General features: G+C 41.8%; 1 protein-coding gene across 1 annotated transcript in view; it reads right to left on the bottom strand.

The window, feature by feature from the left end:
- Nucleotides 1-19,368, bottom strand: part of LOC307043543 (calcineurin subunit B type 1-like) — a 30,971-nt gene that overhangs the window by 3,056 nt on the left and 8,547 nt on the right. The window contains exons 2-3 of the mRNA XM_079688047.1: nucleotides 16,414-16,453; nucleotides 2,516-2,692 (exon numbers count right to left, since the gene is read on the bottom strand). Of these exons, the coding sequence (XP_079544173.1) occupies nucleotides 2,516-2,692; nucleotides 16,414-16,453 (217 nt within the window). The remainder of the gene's footprint in view (nucleotides 1-2,515; nucleotides 2,693-16,413; nucleotides 16,454-19,368) is intronic.

The following is a 19,368-nucleotide window of genomic DNA, read 5'->3' as shown; positions in this document are numbered from 1 at the left end:
CGTGCTTTTTACAGCGCCACGGCTTCCAGTGATGACATTTTTTATGGAATTTTTGTCAAAGCACTTAAGATATTCATTGCTATCGGGATGTTAAGAGCATTCCATGGAATATAACAAAAAGTGTATCTAGAGCTGGTTTCTCAAACTTACCTACCCCACCTTTAAGGTTGGAAACATTTTCAAACATTTTTTTTTTTTTTTTTAAAAAGCCCAATAACTTAATTACAGCTGCCTACTAAATAAATGAAACCCTATGGAAGCTGTGATGTAGGCTGTTGTGTTTCTTAAGCTGTTAAGCCCCGAGCCTGTTTTTCAGGTCTCAGGCTCAAAAATGACATTCCCAGAACAAATGACAATATCTTCACTTCTAAAAGGGGTAAATTAGTGCATTAGCACTCTTTCGCTTAGTACTAATTCAGAGGCTTGGCGTTAGAGTTGTGTTTTGTTTCGGTAAAAATTGTTCATATTGTCAGAGTCACATTCATAGTTTGTTAAATGTTAAGAAGCCCTCAGACGCTGTTTCTTACAAGATGTTGCAGGTACCGGGGGCATGGGGCTTGCATTTTCAAGTATCAAGCATGATTTACCTACATTTGATTGATTTTGCTAACTTACAACTGAACTTATGAGGCGATATACGTCATCTCTAGTGAGTGGCCCAGCCCTTTGTATGTTTTTCTGTATGTGGCCCTCACTGAAAAAAGTGTGGGCACCCCTGAGCTAAGGAATATCACACAAAACAAACTTAACAATCCAAGAATATTGAAGAATATATCAGTGTATTTGAACTCTCTCCCCAATCTTTATTCAATGACAAAAATAATTTAATCAGCATAGATTCCCTGCTTTTCATTTTGGACCGATCACAAACCAGGTCTCTAGTGAAGCTAATTCGGGTAATGGGAGGGATGAAACCCTCTTTAATGGTCTCACATGCAGAGCACACAGCACACACAGTGAAATGTGTTCTCTGCTTTTAACCCATCCTCGTACCAGGAGTCTAGCACTAGGAGCAGTGGGCAGCTATTGTACTGCAACCAGGGAGCAATGGGAGTGAGGGGGGGAAGGGGGGTGTCCGGTGCCTTGCTCAAGGGCACCACGGCAGGGCAGGAGGTGAACTGGGACCTCTCGAAGTAGCAGTCCACTCTCCATATTTAGGTCTGGTCGGGGACTTGAACCGGCGACCCTACGGCTCACAGTGCAAGCCCCTACTGACTGACCACTGCCGGTTTGCTCTGGATGATGACTGCTGTCTTGCACACAGTCCTTTTACAGTATAACTATGTGACTAATTTGCTTGATGGGAGACTCAAACGGAATTCTGTCAAATAATATATGTCAGGTAGTTACCATCACATTTCCTCCACACAGTTCACATTCGGCTGAAACACATTTGTCTTCTGAATCTGAGGCAGCTGTTCTGTTATTTTAAGGACGTACTGAGCTTGATGTATGCTTGCAAGGCGTGACTCGATTAGAGCCTAGATGCCAAATACCAACTCAATTCACATAGTAAGTCCATTCATGGGAATGCTGGCTGAATTTAAAATATGAATAGGCCTTCTGATCAAATTAAAGCAATTACTGAGGTCTAATTTGTTAAACCTCTTGGTGCTCTTCTAAAGTCACAACAACATATAGGGCTAAACTGGGAAAGTGGCTCTTCAGAGTTTAAAAACTAAGATGACTGTCGAGCAATTTAGAGTTTTTCTGAAATATGATTACATCTTGCAGTGTTTTTGTGTGTTTAAATCAGCTCACAAACATAACATGACAGACATAGTGCAGAATAAAGCTGTAAAACAGTTGTTTCTAGAGTTTATATATCAGGGTATATGCAGGAATCCTGAAGTCAAATGTAAAACCTTTTAAGACCTTTTTTAAGACCCTTTTCATACATTTTAAGACCTCATCGCCACTTGGAGTTTTAACCGGTTACCTTGGCGACACACTTTACCTCAAATTGACTATATACAGTTGATTGTCCTTCCTCCTTATCTTCCAACCATTTGGACGCAAACTTGCATTTCCCCATAACGATGTTGCTTAGCAACCGGCGTAAACGGGCCTTCGCGCGCTATCAAGCAGTGAGCGTGCGATGTCCTGTTCAGATGACGTCAAATCCAACGGGATGCCATAAATAAACTACACAGAATCACACTACACACCTACGCAATGATTACATTCAGGCAGACTGTAGAATACAACCTCTTTGGACAATTGATATACTTATTGAAAACAAGCTACAAAATGTAATACTTTTTAATAGCCTTAATTTTCGCTAAATTGATTTATCAACTTTTAATACTTTTTAAGACCCTGCTAAATCCTCAGAACCGTTACAGGATGTGTATTTTATAAATTGTGTTACTTTTTTTTATCATAATTGTTTATCTTTAATACTTTTTTATGCATGCTTCTTAGGTAACATTGTCTTTGACTCTTTTCACTGTAACAATGTACATTTCCCCTCTGTGGAACTAATACAAGGTATTCTGATTCTGATATGGCCTACCTTTGAAGTCCACCTCTCCGTTCCCGTCCGTGTCGAAGATGTCGATGACCCTCTGCACCAGCGGGTTCTGCTGCAGCTCGGGCAGCGACATGAACTCCTCCACGCTCAGAGAGCCCGAGTTATCCAGGTCGAGTTTCTTAAACCTCTTCCCTAGCCTCTTAATCTCATCAGCATCGACTGCACAAAGACACAAAGAGAGAGAGAGGGAAATAGATGAGACATTTTCCTTACAGACATTTAACTAATGTTCTAAGCAATTGTCAGAATAAGAATTCACTAAGTGTGCAGGGGTCAGACAGATGGTGCCCTGATAGCACTCAAAACTCAGCCTTAAAGGAACGGAAAGAACATAAAATGAAAACAAGATTTGGGTTGAAATGACAGGAAAATGAGACGCAGCACAATGCACCTGCAAATATGAATATCCTACTAACACCTGCATGAACAGTATAGTCATACATTGAAGTAGCCAACACTTGCATATAGGTCAAGGACACCACTTCCGGCCCGCACAGGACGGAGCTCCGAGCAGACCCACAGAAACCACAGAACATTTGTTATGCCTCCTCCACAGAGATCTCAACTGGGTGCAACTATTGAAAAAGCTAGCACAGATGAACAAATGTTACCTTAAACCTCGAAGTGATACAGTAAGAATGAGCAGAAAGACAAACACATAGATCTTGCAAACTTACGGCCTTTGTTGACTACTGGTGCTTTCTTAATATTGAATTTCAGTTGCCCTGCCATCAGAAACAGCTCCACAGCCGGTGTAATGCACAATGGCAAGGAGTAATCCAGAAGCATTAATAACGCCAGTTAATAATTACTATAAGCTTATTCACACCTCGTCACCTGATCCTGTCGGCCAATCACAAACTACTACAGCTGGGATCCTATATGACAGGAGCTATCTATTAATCTACAAGAGAGAAGGAAAGGTGCGACTTTACGAGGCGAATACTTTATTCATATCAGATGTATTAACCTCCACAAGGACAGGGAAAGATAACAGTGAATGTTTGATGTCAACAAAAGCCAATATAAACCTCATTCAAAAGCAACTCTTACCCATGCTCTTTTAATCATCCACTGCATTCAAGAGGATTATTGTGCTCGTCTTCAGGTTATATGTAGTGTCTCTCCTGTGACATGTCTTCATGCTTTAATGTTCAAAAAGCTCTTTATTTTCCTCGTACTGTCTGTGCTGCAGCACCTCTTTTCACCCTCTGTCTGAAACCAGAGCCCACTCTGCTCTGATTGGTTAGCTGGCCGGCTCTGCACCTGGTAAATTGAATTAGTGATACAAAAGCCACTGCAGCTTGGTAATTAATACAGTTTCTTGCCCTGTGAACCGATGCAAAAAAGCAGCCATCAGTGGACAATGGATGCCTCTAATACTGGGTTTCATTTCCATAATCTTTGCACACATTAGATGGATTTATTCTGAATGAGCAGCCGCTGGTTCACTGCTTTGTTTTCATGTATCTGAATACTACTGATACACGTTGAATCTGCACACAAACAGGTACAAACAGATACAAGCAGCCATGTTTCTGTGTCCCGCTGTGTGTGGGTTATCGGAGCGTAGCACACAGCTGTCCTCTCACACAAAACACTTCCTTATCAGCAGCCTCCCATTTCCTGTTCACGGCAGATGACACCAGCTCAGTCACAGCTACAGATAATCATTCAAGGGTAGGACTTGTATCAAGGGAGCTGCACGGAGGCAATACTTTTTGAATTTGCAGTGTGGTTATAAATGTATTTTTGCTTTAGGGTTAAGCCTTTTCCTGACACACACACCTCACATTCTGCATGTTGGTGCGAAACCAACGGCACAGAACAACTGAGATAGCATCTCTTACTTTAGTCCAGCAATAACTTTATAATTAAGTTTAAAGTGAGGCCACATTTCAACTTGAATTTCAACTGCTCTACGGTTCTGTGGATCTCAAAATGTTGAAAGTGGTATTATTTCTGTGTAAATCAACAGATTGAGACTTCCAGGGTTTAGGGTTTTATTCCCACTCTGACCAAAGGTCTGAATGTTCAAACATTGACCTATAGTAACCCTATATTTGGGCGTGTTGTGTACGAAATAATAGGATGATGTAACCTCGATAGTTTTATGTTGATCTTGTTTTTTTATTTGTGTGTAGTGCTAACAATCTACTTTTCATTGAAGTCATTAAGGCACCAGCCTCTTAAAAAGCATCTATTTTCTGTTTTTAAATTGTAAACTTCAACATGTTTGGGTCTCTGATTATTGGTCAGACACATCAGGACATCTGAACATATCCCACTAGGCTCTTGGAAGTTGTTATGGGAATAGTATAGCATGTTATAGACCAGATGGTTCATCAAATAATAGGCAGATTCATCAACAATGACATTAGTCAATCTTAAATCCTATAAATATGTATACACCTGACACTCTGTGAGGTAGAACCATGTTGATGTTAACCTTTTAACCGGCCGCCTTTTGTTGCTTTACAGTCAGGTGAGTGGCATAAGAAGGATCCCAGATGAAAAAGCCCTCTGACATTTACTAAACGTGGTGCTGTGGGTGCGTGGGGAACATCTGAACACCGAGCACATGACCCCTTCCTGCCCCCAGCTGCTCAGTGAGTAGGTGCAGCTATTATTCATGCTTTCACACAGTCTGAGTCCCCTTCCTGGTCTCGACCCAACACGCTCCTCGTCTGCCAGAAACCCAGACAGACTCCCAGAGGAGCCAAGGAAAACTCATGACTAAGACCATGATGCAGCACTTTTGCTACAGCATCCAGTTCCACTTATTTGACATTGCATTTATCTTAACTATCCCCCTTATTTAAAGGGGACCTATCATGCAAAATGCACTTGTGTACGTCTTTTATAGATGAACATGTGTCCCCGGTGTTCCAGGGAACTCACCAAGTGTCAGAAAACACAAGCCTCTCTATTTTCCTCCATACCCAAATCTCTTAAAAAGGGGCTGCAACGGATCTGATACAGACTGATCCAGATTTGAACACTTCTATGACGTCACAGAAGTGGCGCTACGGCTATTGGGCCAACTCCACCAATCAGGAGGAGGCAGCCACGGACCTTGCCGTTGGAAAGCGCTGCAGACGCTGTAGTACATATGCCAGGCCTGTAGATGGTGCTGTTCTCACAGAATCAGTCCATGCAAAGACAGTGTTGAATTGAGCAAAATGAGGAATGGCTAAAATGCATGATCTGTTTGGTATTTTGAAAAATAAAAAGTATAAATTGGCCTTATATAGGTATGGTCCTACACCATATTATTCAAATATAGCATGATAGGTACACTTTAAAAGCAGTATTTCGTACCCTACTCGCCAAATCATCAAGTTAGACATTCTGTTCAGATTTATTTTTCTGTCCTCTCTGCAAAAAAATAGATTGGCAGAAGAGCGTTCATGTTCAAAGCCCCAACAGACTGGAATACTTGACCTGCTGCTGTTAGATCTCTTGCATCATTGGGTATGTTTAAACATTATCATCTCACTTTCAACTGGTCTGCACTTGTTATTGACGAAACTGATTTGCTCGACTGTCTCTCAAATTGTAATGATTGTATGCATTACTTTAATTTTACTTGACAGACTGTACGTGGTTTGTCTTTTTGTTTATGTATGTCTGTAAGTTGTTCGGGGCCCCCTTGAAAACGAGATGGTGCATCTCAAGGGGTTTATCCCAATAAATAAAATGTCTATATATACAGGACTGTCTCAGAAAATTAGAATATTGTGATAAAGTTCTTTATTTTCTGTAATGCAATTAAAAAAACAAAAATGTCATACATTCTGGATTCATTACAAATCAACTGAAATATTGCAAGCCTTTTATTATTTTAATATTGCTGATTATGGCATACAGCTTAAGAAAACTCAAAAATCCTATCTCTAAATATTAGAATAGTTCCTCAGACCAAGTAAAAAAAAAAGATTTATAACAGCAAAACACAATCAAACATTTGAAAATGTCCATTAATGCACTCAGTACTTGGTTGGGAATCCTTTTGCACGGATTACTGCATCAATGCGGCGTGGCATGGAGGCAATCAGCCTGTGGCATTGCTGAGGTGTTATGGATGCCCAGGATGCTTCAATAGCGGCCTTTAGCTCATTAGCATTGTTGGGTCTGGTGTCTTTCAGCTTCTTCTTCACAATACCCCACATATTCTCTATGGGGTTCAGGTCAGGGGAATTTGCAGGCCAATCGAGGACAGTAATGCCATGGTCAGTACACCAGTTACTGGTGGTTTTGGCACTGTGGGCAGGTGCCAGATCATGCTGGAAAATGAATTCCTCATCTCCATAGAGCTTTTCAGCAGACGGAAGCATGTAGTGCTCTAAAATCTCTTGGTACACAGCTGCATTTACTCTGGGCTTGATGAAACACAGTGGACCAACACCAGCAGCTGACATGGCTCCCCAAACCATCGCTGACTGTGGGAACTTCACACTGGATTTCAAGCAACTTGGATTTTGCTCCTCTCCAGCCTTTCTCCAGACTCTGGCGCCTTGACTTCCAAATGAAATACAAAACTTGCTTTCGTCTGAAAAGAGGACTTTGGACCACTGTGCAACTGTCCAGTGCTTCTTTTCCTTAGCCCAAGTCAGACGCCTCTTCCGTTGTCTTGAGTTCAGAAGTGGCTTGACCATGGGAATACGGCTATTGTAGCCCATTTCCCGGACACGTCTGTGAACAGTGACTTTTGATACCTGGACTCCAGCTTCAGTCCACTGTCTTTGAAGCTCCCCCAAATTCTGGAAGCGACTCTTCTTCACAATGCTGTTAAGGCTGCGGTCATCTCTCTTGGTTGTGCAGCGTTTCCTGCCACATTTCCCCCTTCCAACAGACTTTTTGTGGATGTGCTTTGAAACTGCACTCTGTGAACAGCTTGCTCTTTGAGAAATTTCTTTTTGTGTCTTACCCTCCTGATGGAGGGTGTCAATGACGGTCCTCTGGACAGCAGTCAGATCAGCAGTCTTCCCCATACTTGTGATTTAGTTTACTGAACCAAGCTGAGTGTTTTTCAAGGCTCAGGAAACCCTTGCAGGTGTTTCGAGTTAATTAGACGATTCAAGTGATTCGTTGAACACCCTACTAGTATACTTTTTCATGATATTCTAATATTTAGAGATAGGATATTTGAGTTTTCTTAAGCTGTATGCCATAATCAGCAATATTAAAATAATAAAAGGCTTGCAATATTTCAGTTGATTTGTAATGAATCCAGAATGTATGACATTTTTGTTTTTTTAATTGCATTACAGAAAATAAAGAACTTTATCACAATATTCTAATTTTCTGAGACAGTCCTGTATATGGCTCCTTCTGAAAACTGTTAGCAAGTCCTGCGGCAAAGTGGGAGGTTTACAGCTTTACAGAAGACACTGAATACTAATGAGGATCTCTGATTTAACTATTAAACTCTTTACAGTGAGTGCAGTAAAAAAGGCTTAAATGTCCTCGAGCTTCACAAGCACCGACTGCCAACATCTCCAAACCTGGTGCGATGACAGGTATCGAATAACTGTCCAACAAATGAACTGCTCGGCAGCCTTGGTTTGCTCACAGTAGGAAGAGCAGAACCAAATAAAACGCTGGAACAAAGGGTTGCAGGTGTGGGAACAGATCGGAGAGCCAGGGACAAAAGGATGAGATGTTCTTCATTTTTTTTATCCAAACACCTGCACATGCAATTACAGACGGGAGGGGGAGCTGCTCTTGCAGAAAGAGTGATGGAGAACACGTGGAATATTTAGCATTCTGTGTGTAGTTCATAGGGCTGCTCGATTATGGCAAAAATCATAATCTCGATTATTTGGGTCAATAATTGTAATTGCGATTATTAAATGCGATTATTCATTGACTTTGAAAACATCCATTTATTGGAGAAAAAAATGTGAACAGTATGTTTTTAACAGTTGATTACCCTGAACTTTATGTATAATTCAACTGAAAAAAAAAAAGTAATAATAAAAAAAAAAAAAAAAAAAAGTAATAATAATAAAAAAATAATCGTTTATTTCGATTACGTTGTTTTCGTAATCGTTGCAAGCCATAATCGTAATCGCGATTAAAATACGATTAATTGAGCAGCCCTAGTAGTTCATCTCTTCACATGTGTTTAACGAAACAGCTTGTTGTGAAGGGATTTGAAGTGAGTAGGTGGGATCAAAAGGACCCTGTTCTTGCTGATAAGCAGCCTCCTCCTGACCCCCCCTACAGAGGAGGAGGAGACGGATGGTTTTAAACCCAGCGCAGGCTTTACTTTGCATGTTTCAGCCTCTGGCGGGAGAGACAGCTGCGATGATGTGGGCGATGTTGAAAACTGACACTCGACTGCACATCTTTGTCCCGTGTGGATTGTTAGAATATGGATAAAGGCTGCAGGTGGTGCATGATGGTTAAATCGCATTTAAACCTATGATCACATGTGGTGCAGGAAAGTAGATTTTTGATATACCTTTTAGGGTATTTTCACAATTACCAAGAGGATGAAAAGATGATATTTTGATTTCATTGGTAAGATATATGTCCATTCATTTGGTTTAAACAATAATATAGAGGCAACATGGAAGATTTAGGAGAAAATGATAATGTTGTATGTGACAGGGACAGCTCTCTCTGCGGGAGCTCCTCACACTGCTGTGCTAATGATCGTCTCTGAGGGAGACCCGATGTAACTGTGAGATGATTATGATAATCTCATATACTCCGACACAGAGGACACAGACAACACACACTTGCATAAGCGCTGTATGCACCCTCAACTGTGTTACTAGGCAACTGGAACCTGTTAGCCCCACGAAGTAGCCCACACACATATTAACACACACACAACTATACAATCTCTGGATGGTATGGAGAGCCTTTGCGTGATTTGAGAGGATGCACATGCAACCTGTTAGCCTGCCGAAGTTGCACACACACACACACACACACACACACACACACACACACACACACACACACACACACACACACACACACACACACACACACACACACACACACACACACACACACACACACACACACACACACACACACACACACACACACACACACACACACACACACACACACACACACACACACACACACACACGCTCATTTCAACAATTGCTCATGAGGTGAACGCTTGAAAACACATGATGCATATGTAGATGTCATCAGCTTCAGGCTCTCACTCTGTCTGTCACACACACACGAGCATCGATTCACATGAATAATATTGCAGTGTTTGTCCAAGTGTCCTCGTTCTGCTGGATGTCGTCTTGCATGTCTTAATGTACTGCCTGTGCCGTTCTTGCTGTAGTTCTGTGTGTCGAATTAGGGCTGGGAAATTACTCAAAAACTAAAAATCACATTTTGGCTACCGGGCATTATGAGACAAGATAATTGTTTTAAATACAGAACACCTGCGCCTTTCCTTTACAGCAGTCTTCACTGAGTTTCTCACTGGACTATCTTTAATGTAGTTTACCAATATTTTGTAACAAATGTTTGTGTTAGTGTGTGCCACATTTGATCTAAAATATTCTGTCTTTAATATATCTGGTGGTGTTTAGTAGATTAAAGTTGTATAAGTGCAATGATTTTACGACAACGTTTTTTTTTGCTGTATGGAAGGTATTTTATGTGTTGATCAGTATTTTTTTCTAATTTAAATACTATTTAATAATGATAATAATAATAATAATAATAATACTATTTAAATTCTTTAAATACATGTATTTTTGTCTGAGTTTTTAGAATTATATTTTAAAAATTAAAAATTAAATCCACCCCAATAGGCAGCCCCAATAGGCGGCATATTATGAAGCACAAAGTCTATCAATATGTGTTTTCACGTTATTGCAATACAGATTATGATTCAACAAAAGACAATCATTGTTTATTAGATTTAGCATTAGCAAGTTCAATATCAAAATCAATACCAGTGTTCTCATAAATGATGCAATCTTCTTTTTGGGAAGCCCCTCTGATGGCACATCACACGATCTTCCCGCCCATCATTCCTGCAACCACAGCTAACAGCTGGCTGAAGCTAAGCAATAAGCAGAGTGCTTCTGGCATTCCCTCCCCATTTGTGTTCAATTCATGGTTCAATTCTAAAACACAATGTTCCCCAAATGTCATTAATGAATTTGCTCTCATAAGCGCGCTGGAGTCATATGACTGAATTAACTCTGATGCCTCATTGACACCAACGCAACTCCGGTTCAAACTCTGTGCTAGAGCTTTTCAGGTTCAGAACCGGTTCTTCGGTTTAGCTCCGGCTCTTTTCACACCGCCCAGACTCCGACTGGTGCTGCGTCTTTGCGTCATCGTTTGCGGTGTGAACAGGAAAACCCGTTGGTGTGAATGAGGTAACAGATACCTCATTCACACCAACGGTGTTTCAGAGCCGGTTCGGAGCTGGAGCTTGAAAAGCACCGGGTTTTCCTCTTCACACCGCAGCGGAGCAGCCTCTTAGCTCCGGAAAAAGGTTCATTTCGAGCACCAAAAAATTGTCCGGCCAGAGCAAAAGCACCACATACGTCACGCTTACGTCGAGGCGGGGGCAGGGGCAGGGGCAGGGGCGGGATCAACTCCTGAACAACAACAAAAAGCCGGCGTTTTATCCAGTTTGTACACAACGATGGAGAAACTTAACAAGCAGCAGTGGTCCACTGAAGAGACCAGCTACCTACTGGGAAGCTGGTCTTCTGAAGAGGTACAGAGGAAGCTGGAGCACAATCGGCCATTGTTGTTGTTGTCGGTGTCAGCTGTGAGGGGTTTTGGCTTTATGAAGCAGGCACGCAAACGGTTACGTCATGACGCAAACGATGACGCAATGACGCAGCACCAGTCGGACTCTGGGCAGTGTGAAAAGAGCCGGAGCTAAACCGAAGAACCGGTTCTGAACCTGAAAAGCTCTAGCACGGAGCTTGAACCGGAGTTGCGTTGGTGTGAATGAGGTAAGAGAGAGATTCAGCTGACATGTTACTGATAGTTACAGCGAGACCCTCCGCTCTATATAGCTCCCCCAACACACAAGATAAGGTGTGAGGGGGGGGGGAACATGAGAAGGTTACATGCACAGCTCAGTAATTACACAAACGAGACACATGACACTGTGCATGTTACTATAGCCGGCTGTTCTGAGCCAATGAGGGTGGAGCGTCGTCTTGTCAGGAGACAGGTACAGACAGATACGATAATAAAAGCCACCGATTGCCATTATCAAAGAGGAACTCCTAAATCAGTTTACCAGAACTGCTTTGCGTGAGACAACGTTTGCTTTCAATTTGACTTAATTTAAAGTTTTCAAATCAACTTTATCATCAAGACTACAGCTTAGTTTGTGGCAATGAACATGTTCAATCCCATTCAGCAAATTAAAAATATATAATTAAGGCAGAATAACAAATAAAATAGTGCTTCTGTAGCCCTCAAGGGTTTGAAGAAAATAACCAGGTGAAGAATGAAAAGTCAGCGTAGGTCTAGGGACAGAAATATGTTTTATGGAAGTACAATTCTAAATGTGTCTCGTGGGGAAATTGGCATTTCATAATAGCTGAGTAAATATGTGTAAACAACACTTGTGTACATGGTTTTCCAAGAGTAGCACAAGTATGACAACAAGATACAGTATAAGGAATATTCTTTGCTTTTTTCATTCTAACAAACTGACTGATTTTCTATGAATCGTGTCAGTACTCTAAGCTGCACAAACGTTTCCCCTAAACGTTTTCTTAGTTAACGAAATGCAGGAGCGTTACCATTTGGAAAATGTATAGAAAGATTTTGAACTTCCTCTCTTTCAGTCCCTCAGTCTCAGTTTCATTTAGTTGGGCGATAAGAGGCGTCCATAAAGTAGCCACAGTGTGTGTGTAGCACAGTGTGTGTACCACAGTGTGTGTGAGCCACAGAGTGTGTGTGCCACAGTGTGTGTGTAGCACAGAGTGTGTGTGCCACAGAGTGTGTGTGCCACAGTGTGTGTGTAGCACAGAGTGTGTGTGCCACAGAGTGTGTGTGCCACAGTGTGTGTGTACCACAGAGTGTGTGAGCCACAGTGTGTGTGTAGCACAGAGTGTGTGTGCCACAGAGTGTGTGTGCCACAGTGTGTGTGTACCACAGAGTGTGTGTACCACAGAGTGTGTGTACCACAGAGTGTGTGTGCCACAGAGTGTGTGTAGCACAGTGTGTGTACCACAGAGTGTGTGTACCACAGAGTGTGTGTGCCACAGAGTGTGTGTGCCACAGAGTGTGTGTGCCACAGAGTGTGTGTGCCACAGAGTGTGTGTGCCACAGAGTGTGTGTGCCACAGTGTGTGTGTGCCACAGAGTGTGTGAGCCACAGTGTGTGTGTGCCACAGAGTGTGTGAGCCACAGTGTGTGTGTGCCACAGTGTGTGTGTGCCACAGTGTGTGTGTGCCACAGTGAGTGTGAGCCACAGAGTGTGTGTACCACAGAGTGTGTGTGCCACAGAGTGTGTGTGCCACAGAGTATGTGTGCCACAGAGTGTGTGTGCCACAGAGTGTGTGGGCCACAGAGTGGAGCTGCAGGACTCTGAGCATTAGCTGATTGCTCTGATAATGTACAGCTCGCCCGGCATGGACTCACTGAGGGCGGGGGGGGGGCAGCACACTGACGCTGTGTATTTATAGCTGTGCTGTCATCAGAAAACCCCTAACTCACCTCCGGCCACCTCCACCAGCCGAGGCTCCCGCCCTCAGGGAAACCCCCACCATCAAGGAACTCCAACGAGCCGCTCGCCGTTTATTTTGGGCGGCAGCGGACAAGCCTGAGATGCTTTCAGGCTGCGATCCTCTCTGAGAGCATGAGGGGGTGAGGCATGTGTGTGAAAAGAGTGGCGGTGCAGAGTGGGCGGATGCATGCACTCGAAAAATATGTGTAGTTTATAAAAGTGTGTGTTTCAATGTGGTTTGTGTGCCAAATCCGACAAGTAGGCCATTACATTTTGCATGATCTAAAGAGCCAACCGTTGTGAAACACTGAAGAAACAGGCCTTTTAAAAATCCATCAAATCATAGTTTTTGGAAGCTTTATATTTATTTGTCTAATGGAAAAATGGTTTGCATTACATTATATAATAGTTAAAGAGGTCCTATTGTGCTTTTTGGGGTTTCCCCTTTCCTGTAGTGTGTTATAGGTTTTGTGCATGTAAATGGTCTGCAAAGGCTAAAATCCCCCCCCCCTTAAATGCCTCCATTAAAGTCCTTTGTTTAGTTTTGTAACATAGTGACATCACAATATAAGACTTGCGCTTCTATTGGCTAGCGCTCCAACACATTGTACATGATAGGCTAAGGAGCGGGACATCTCTAAGCGGTTGACCAATCACAACAGAGAAGACAGGGCTCTAGTTTCAGTCAGAGGGTGAAGAGAGGCATAATCTGACAACACATTTTATTTTAAAGACTTTTTCTGAATTAGAAAATGTGTTTTCACAAACTATAGTGCACAAAGTCAAGCATCTGTGTATGTGTTGTGTTCTTAATAATGAAAATGCAGCACTGCTCTATACCGTACTTTGTGATCCCTTTTATTGAGACATTGTGCGTATCTTCCGCACATCAACAAAGAGGTCCTAATTGTGTGATGACAGGTACAGGTGAGCGGGTGTTGGACTGTCCCGTCTTACTGAGGGCAGCGAGGTTGCAGCGGGTTAATCTTTCGGACATGAAGGCCACAGCTAATTTCCTCACAGCCAATGAACGACTGTCCGAGCGCTTGAGGAGCTGAACAGCTGCTCAGTGGGAGGAGGGAGAGAGAGACCGAGGGGGAGGGAGAGAGAGAGAGGAAAATACATCTAAGAAAGAGAAACTCAGAGACAGAGGAGCGCAAAAAGAATGACAAATATAAATGGTATGGTATAAAAACATCTCTAGGCATAAATGCTAATATGCCTGAGGTCAGGGTGGAGCAATAATCTGGTGTTCAGCATTGATATCAATATTCATATTATAATATATAGTTTAGATGCATATTTCACTATAAGTATTTTTATTTCCTTGTTATTATTATTATTTATTATTTTTGTATTTGATTGTATTCATAAATAAAGCAACTGTTACTAAACCCAATGTTTCCATGGAACAAGCAAAGTACCTGTTGCACTATTAGTCTAGCATTTTGTCCATTTAAATAGTTCTTTATTGGGGATATTATAAATCTAACGTTTGTCTTAATCTGATTATAATAAAGTTATTTGATGTTTTTACATTTCTGATAAGAGCTTTTACGTGATGCTTAAATAGCTATTTTTCACTGAAATGAAAGAAAGCAGGACAGTCAAGGAGAAGAGATAAACAGATAGACTTGAATATGGAAAGAGAGATGCTAGGAAAATCAAAGCAGAGGTCCGTGCAGGGTTCAGTTCAGGGTAACGCATCACCCAAATCCTCCTCCCCTCACCAGGGTTGCACATCCTGGAGGAGGAATGCCCGAAAGGCAGACCGAGGTCCTCCAAGGACAGTAGAGCAAGCCAAGTACGTAGAGGCCACACTGTGCTCACAACTGTAACAGGAAGTCACTTTAAATATGTTTGTGTCTGTATGCATGTGTTGGTTGGACAGCCCTCAGATGATCCCAAAGTGACACATCATGCTTCAGAGTTTAAGAATTAAACAAGTACTGCAAGTCCTCTGTTGTGTCGCTATCACTGAGCTCCAGCAGGCATCAATTATTCAGAGAACAATTGAAATGTAAGTGCATGTTTTAGAGCAGTGGTTCTCAACTGGTGGGGACCCGTTTCGAGTGGGTCGCGGATGTGTGAGTGAAGAGGTGAAGTGTTGGGGAAAAAGTCCAACTTTGATTTTGAAGGCCTGATTTTCTAACGCTGTGCATGCAGTCGGCGTTGGACTGGAAGTACCAGAGATCATAAACGGTTTTGAAAACTTCTGACACGTAGTGATCATCTTCTCAATAAAATATCTTTGCTGATGTTTTCTCGAGTCTTCTGGCCAATCAGAATCAAGATTGTTGACGGAAGTCCCCACGGGGAATAACTCTGCGGTATAACTTTTCTTTATACATCCATGGGTACAACTTCAGATAAAAATGAACACATAATGAAATATGACCCCCGGTTTGATGATTGACAGGTCACAGAACAATGGGAGCTATCTACCCTTACCCACAATTTAAAGTAAGTCACACAGACTATCTCCTCTTTACTCTTCTCGCAGCAAGATGTCAGAACAAAGTGAAAAACAAACAATGGCATAAAATATTATTAATATGTCGGGTAGTAATAGATTTATTTATTTTTTTCTCAGAGTGTACCAGAATGCGTAGTTTATGTTAGTATTTCTAAAAATCTCCTTGGGGAGAATCCCCCCTGACCCCCCTGCTGGGGTTGGGTTTTCAGCATGTGGGCCTTTTTATATAGTTCAGCTTTGATTCCATCATCTCATTAAACCTTTTTTAAAAGCATACTTTAGTTCTGTGAAGGGATATATGCACTGTACTTCACTTGTATTAATATTGTCTGCTGAAAAGCGTACATACAGCACATTTTTTTGTTGAATAGATTTGAGTGCTTCAAAATGTTGGGTCGCGATGTATTGACCAAGTAAAAAGTGGGTCCCGAGGCCTGACCAGTTGAGAACCACTGCTTTAGAGCATTTCACGCACTGCTTATAAAAAGATCAGAGTTGAATAAAAAAACAAATCTAGTCATTAAGCAACCTTTCTCCAATCCTCTTCTACTCTGTCTTTGTATTCAAACTGCTGCACTTTTGGGTCAAGATTACAGCTTATAATATTCCTCGCTTTTGCAAAAATAAATATATTTGACTGCCTGTCTCTTACAGAAGAGGATATGATACGAAAATCGAGCAGGAAAATATTCAAAATACTTACAATGCGTGCACATCTCCAGGGGGAAACTGCCTTCATTTCCCTAAAGAAAACAGAGAGAGGTGTCAAAAAAGCACAAGAACAACTTCATATTATGCTCAATATTTTTGAAACACTCTGGGACGCTTCTGTCATTAATAAAATATAACAATAGGATACATTCTTGATATGATCTAAAATAGCATATTATTTGCATTTGAGTACACGCCATTATGTAAATTGTGTCCCATGTTGAAATCTTTTTAATCATCACGCTTTTTTGCCGTTTTCTACACAGCTCACAGTTGTTTCTTTGTTCTTCAAAAGAACAATGGCCCCTGCTGGAAACAGTGAGCAGACAGTAGGACAGGTGATCTGAGGTGAGCGGGCGCTGAATTCATTTTCATACCGCAGGTTTCTCCACAACAGAAACACTGCAGACAATGGAGCGATGCAGCGGTGTGCACCTGGACATTCAGATAGTATGTGGTCATGAGGCAGAGATGCAGGTTTAACGGCTAAGACTCTGGACCCCGTACTGTTCAATACAACGATGGATTGTAACTTCAGACAGTATTGTTCAGTACCATGGGTATTGATGTAGAATTGTGCATTCCTGTGGGTGTGGTGGGAATGTGCAAAGAATGAAGCTGTGTTGGTATTACAGAAACGCTCCGGCTGAATCCAGCATTCAGACTTTCTGAGATATTGCTTTGATCAAAACATCAATCTTTCAACGCGAGGCTTCAGTGCTTTCAAAGTGAAACGTCATTGTCTAGACGATGCATGTGCATTCCTCAGATAGCCTGTGTGAAAAGGTGTCCTTGACGTATTTATCGCAGATCACGAGGCGGGACAGATAAGAACTTTATGTTTAAATAAAAATATTTTGCACAGTTTTCTGCTTACATTGGTTACGGACAACCTTTTAGATTTTGGGATAGATTGTTGCATATTTGTAATGGTCACTCTAAATTATACGTTTAAAAACTGTGGATATGACATTCTCTTTTATCAAAATGATTGAAGTTAAAATGAGAAAGCGCTGAGTGTATTTTAGCATTAACCTTTAAAAGAAAAAAAGACCCCAAAAAACCACAAATACACTGAGCAAGTTACCAATATGGATATATCGGTTTGAATTACACTTGTGTTGAAGTTGAGGGATGTTAAATCCTGATGTTTACTGATATTAGGGTGAACTCTTGTGTGGTAAAGGAAGTAACTAAAGATCGCATGCAAGACAAACACAAGCCACTGACAGTAAAAACTATTCTGGGAACAGTGAGAGTAAAGTTTCCCTCAAACCCCTTGAGACATCCCCCCATTTGCATCCTCTCAAATCACGCAAAGGCTCTCCATACCATCCTGTGTGTGTGTGTGTGTGTGTGTGTGTGTGTGTGTGTGTGTGTGTGTGTGTGTGTGTGTGTGTGATCTGGCTCATGTCCAGCAGTCACATCCGCATCACAACACTGCAGTGTTCACTGAGCCTGAGTCTGATTGCTGGCAGAGAGGCTGAACGCTCACATGGAGCGGAGAGGAGTTCCTGTGTGGGCGAGGGCATCCTACAGCTCAGAGAGAGAGAGAGAGAGAGAGAGAGAGAGAGAGAGAGAGAGAGAAAAAAGCTATCAACCCCAACTGCAGCTCCATCGAGGAACACCAAACTGAATGTATTATTGTGCTTTTATTTAGGTCTTAATGTGTGCATATGTGTAAATGTGTCTTTTGATAGGTATATAAATATTTGCATCCATATTTTTATATATATTTCTTTTTGTATTCGGGATTGTGTGAAACGGTATGTCGATCTCTCCGTCTGTACACACAAACTGAAAGATTGTCAATAAAGTAGTATGATAAGTGGATATACATACAGAGTTCATGACCCCCCTGCTGACTGTAGCTTCTGGTCAAGGAAGTTGGTTTGAAAAGCTCTTAAAGCGACACACAGCTCCACTATACACGCTGAGCTTGTCACAAAAGGCCACTGCTAGTTATGTCATGTAGCTTATCTCTGTGTTGCCGTACACACGCAGACTTACCTCAGAGAGGTTGTGGTATTTTAAGAACAGTGAAGAGAACGAGCTGACACAGGATTAGCCAGGATAGCGACTTAGCATTTGACACTGTGTCAGGAGAGCACGGTGATCAGATGTTGACATGGTTTTCCTACGTGGAACCATTTGTTGGCTGTTGCTGGGTTTATATTCCAGTGAACAGAGCATTACCCCAGCTTTACTGGGGCTGGGCGTCCCCATTGCAGGTGTGGCTCTGAGGGTAATTCGGACAATGTTATGTGATTATTTTTTTTATTGATCGCTGTAGGAAAAGGTCCCTTTGTTTGCTTCACTACACCGAGCTAGCTGAAGGACACTAGACCAGGAGACTTAAGTCGTTGTTCACATCTTTATTTTGTTTCTCTGGGTCAGGATGAAATAAACTGCATTCATTGATGCCTTTAGTGCACAGCGTTTCAAGTGAACTCAGAGTTATAATATTTAGAAACACAGGTCAGTGCTTCATAGTCAGCACAGTTGCTATGTGTGAAGACTTTCTTTATCTTGGCTGGTGGCCAGGAGGAGGTCATGCAGAAATAGCAGGTGTTTCATGTCATGAGTCTAGACTGCACCTTTACTTCAGCTGTCATAAAATATGTAGCACGTATAGAAGTCGCCTAGATAAGCAAACAAACTGGGAACATCTGTTGGATCATGTGTGTCTAAGCTTGTCATAAATACACAGCACCATAGATCGCCTCAGGGTAGACCTGTGCTGTCCAAAAAAGAGTTGAAATGAAAGCGATTCCCAAAGTGAAACATGCTTCACTGACAAATAATGTCCACATGTTTATTTAAACACCAAACAAAGATTCAAACGGCAAGTTTTTGAAGTTTCATTCAAGTGCATTTCTGTTTTGGTGGTTTGAAGAACAAATCCATGGCAACACTCAACATAAGCTAATCATGTTATGTCAAATAA

The sequence above is a fragment of the Notothenia rossii genome (genome assembly GCF_949606895.1).
Source record: "Notothenia rossii genome assembly, chromosome: 6".
In the NCBI taxonomy this organism is placed as follows: Eukaryota; Metazoa; Chordata; class Actinopteri; order Perciformes; family Nototheniidae; genus Notothenia; species Notothenia rossii.
Note: the sequence above shows the minus strand (reverse complement) of the source record. Positions and strands in the feature narration are given on the sequence as shown.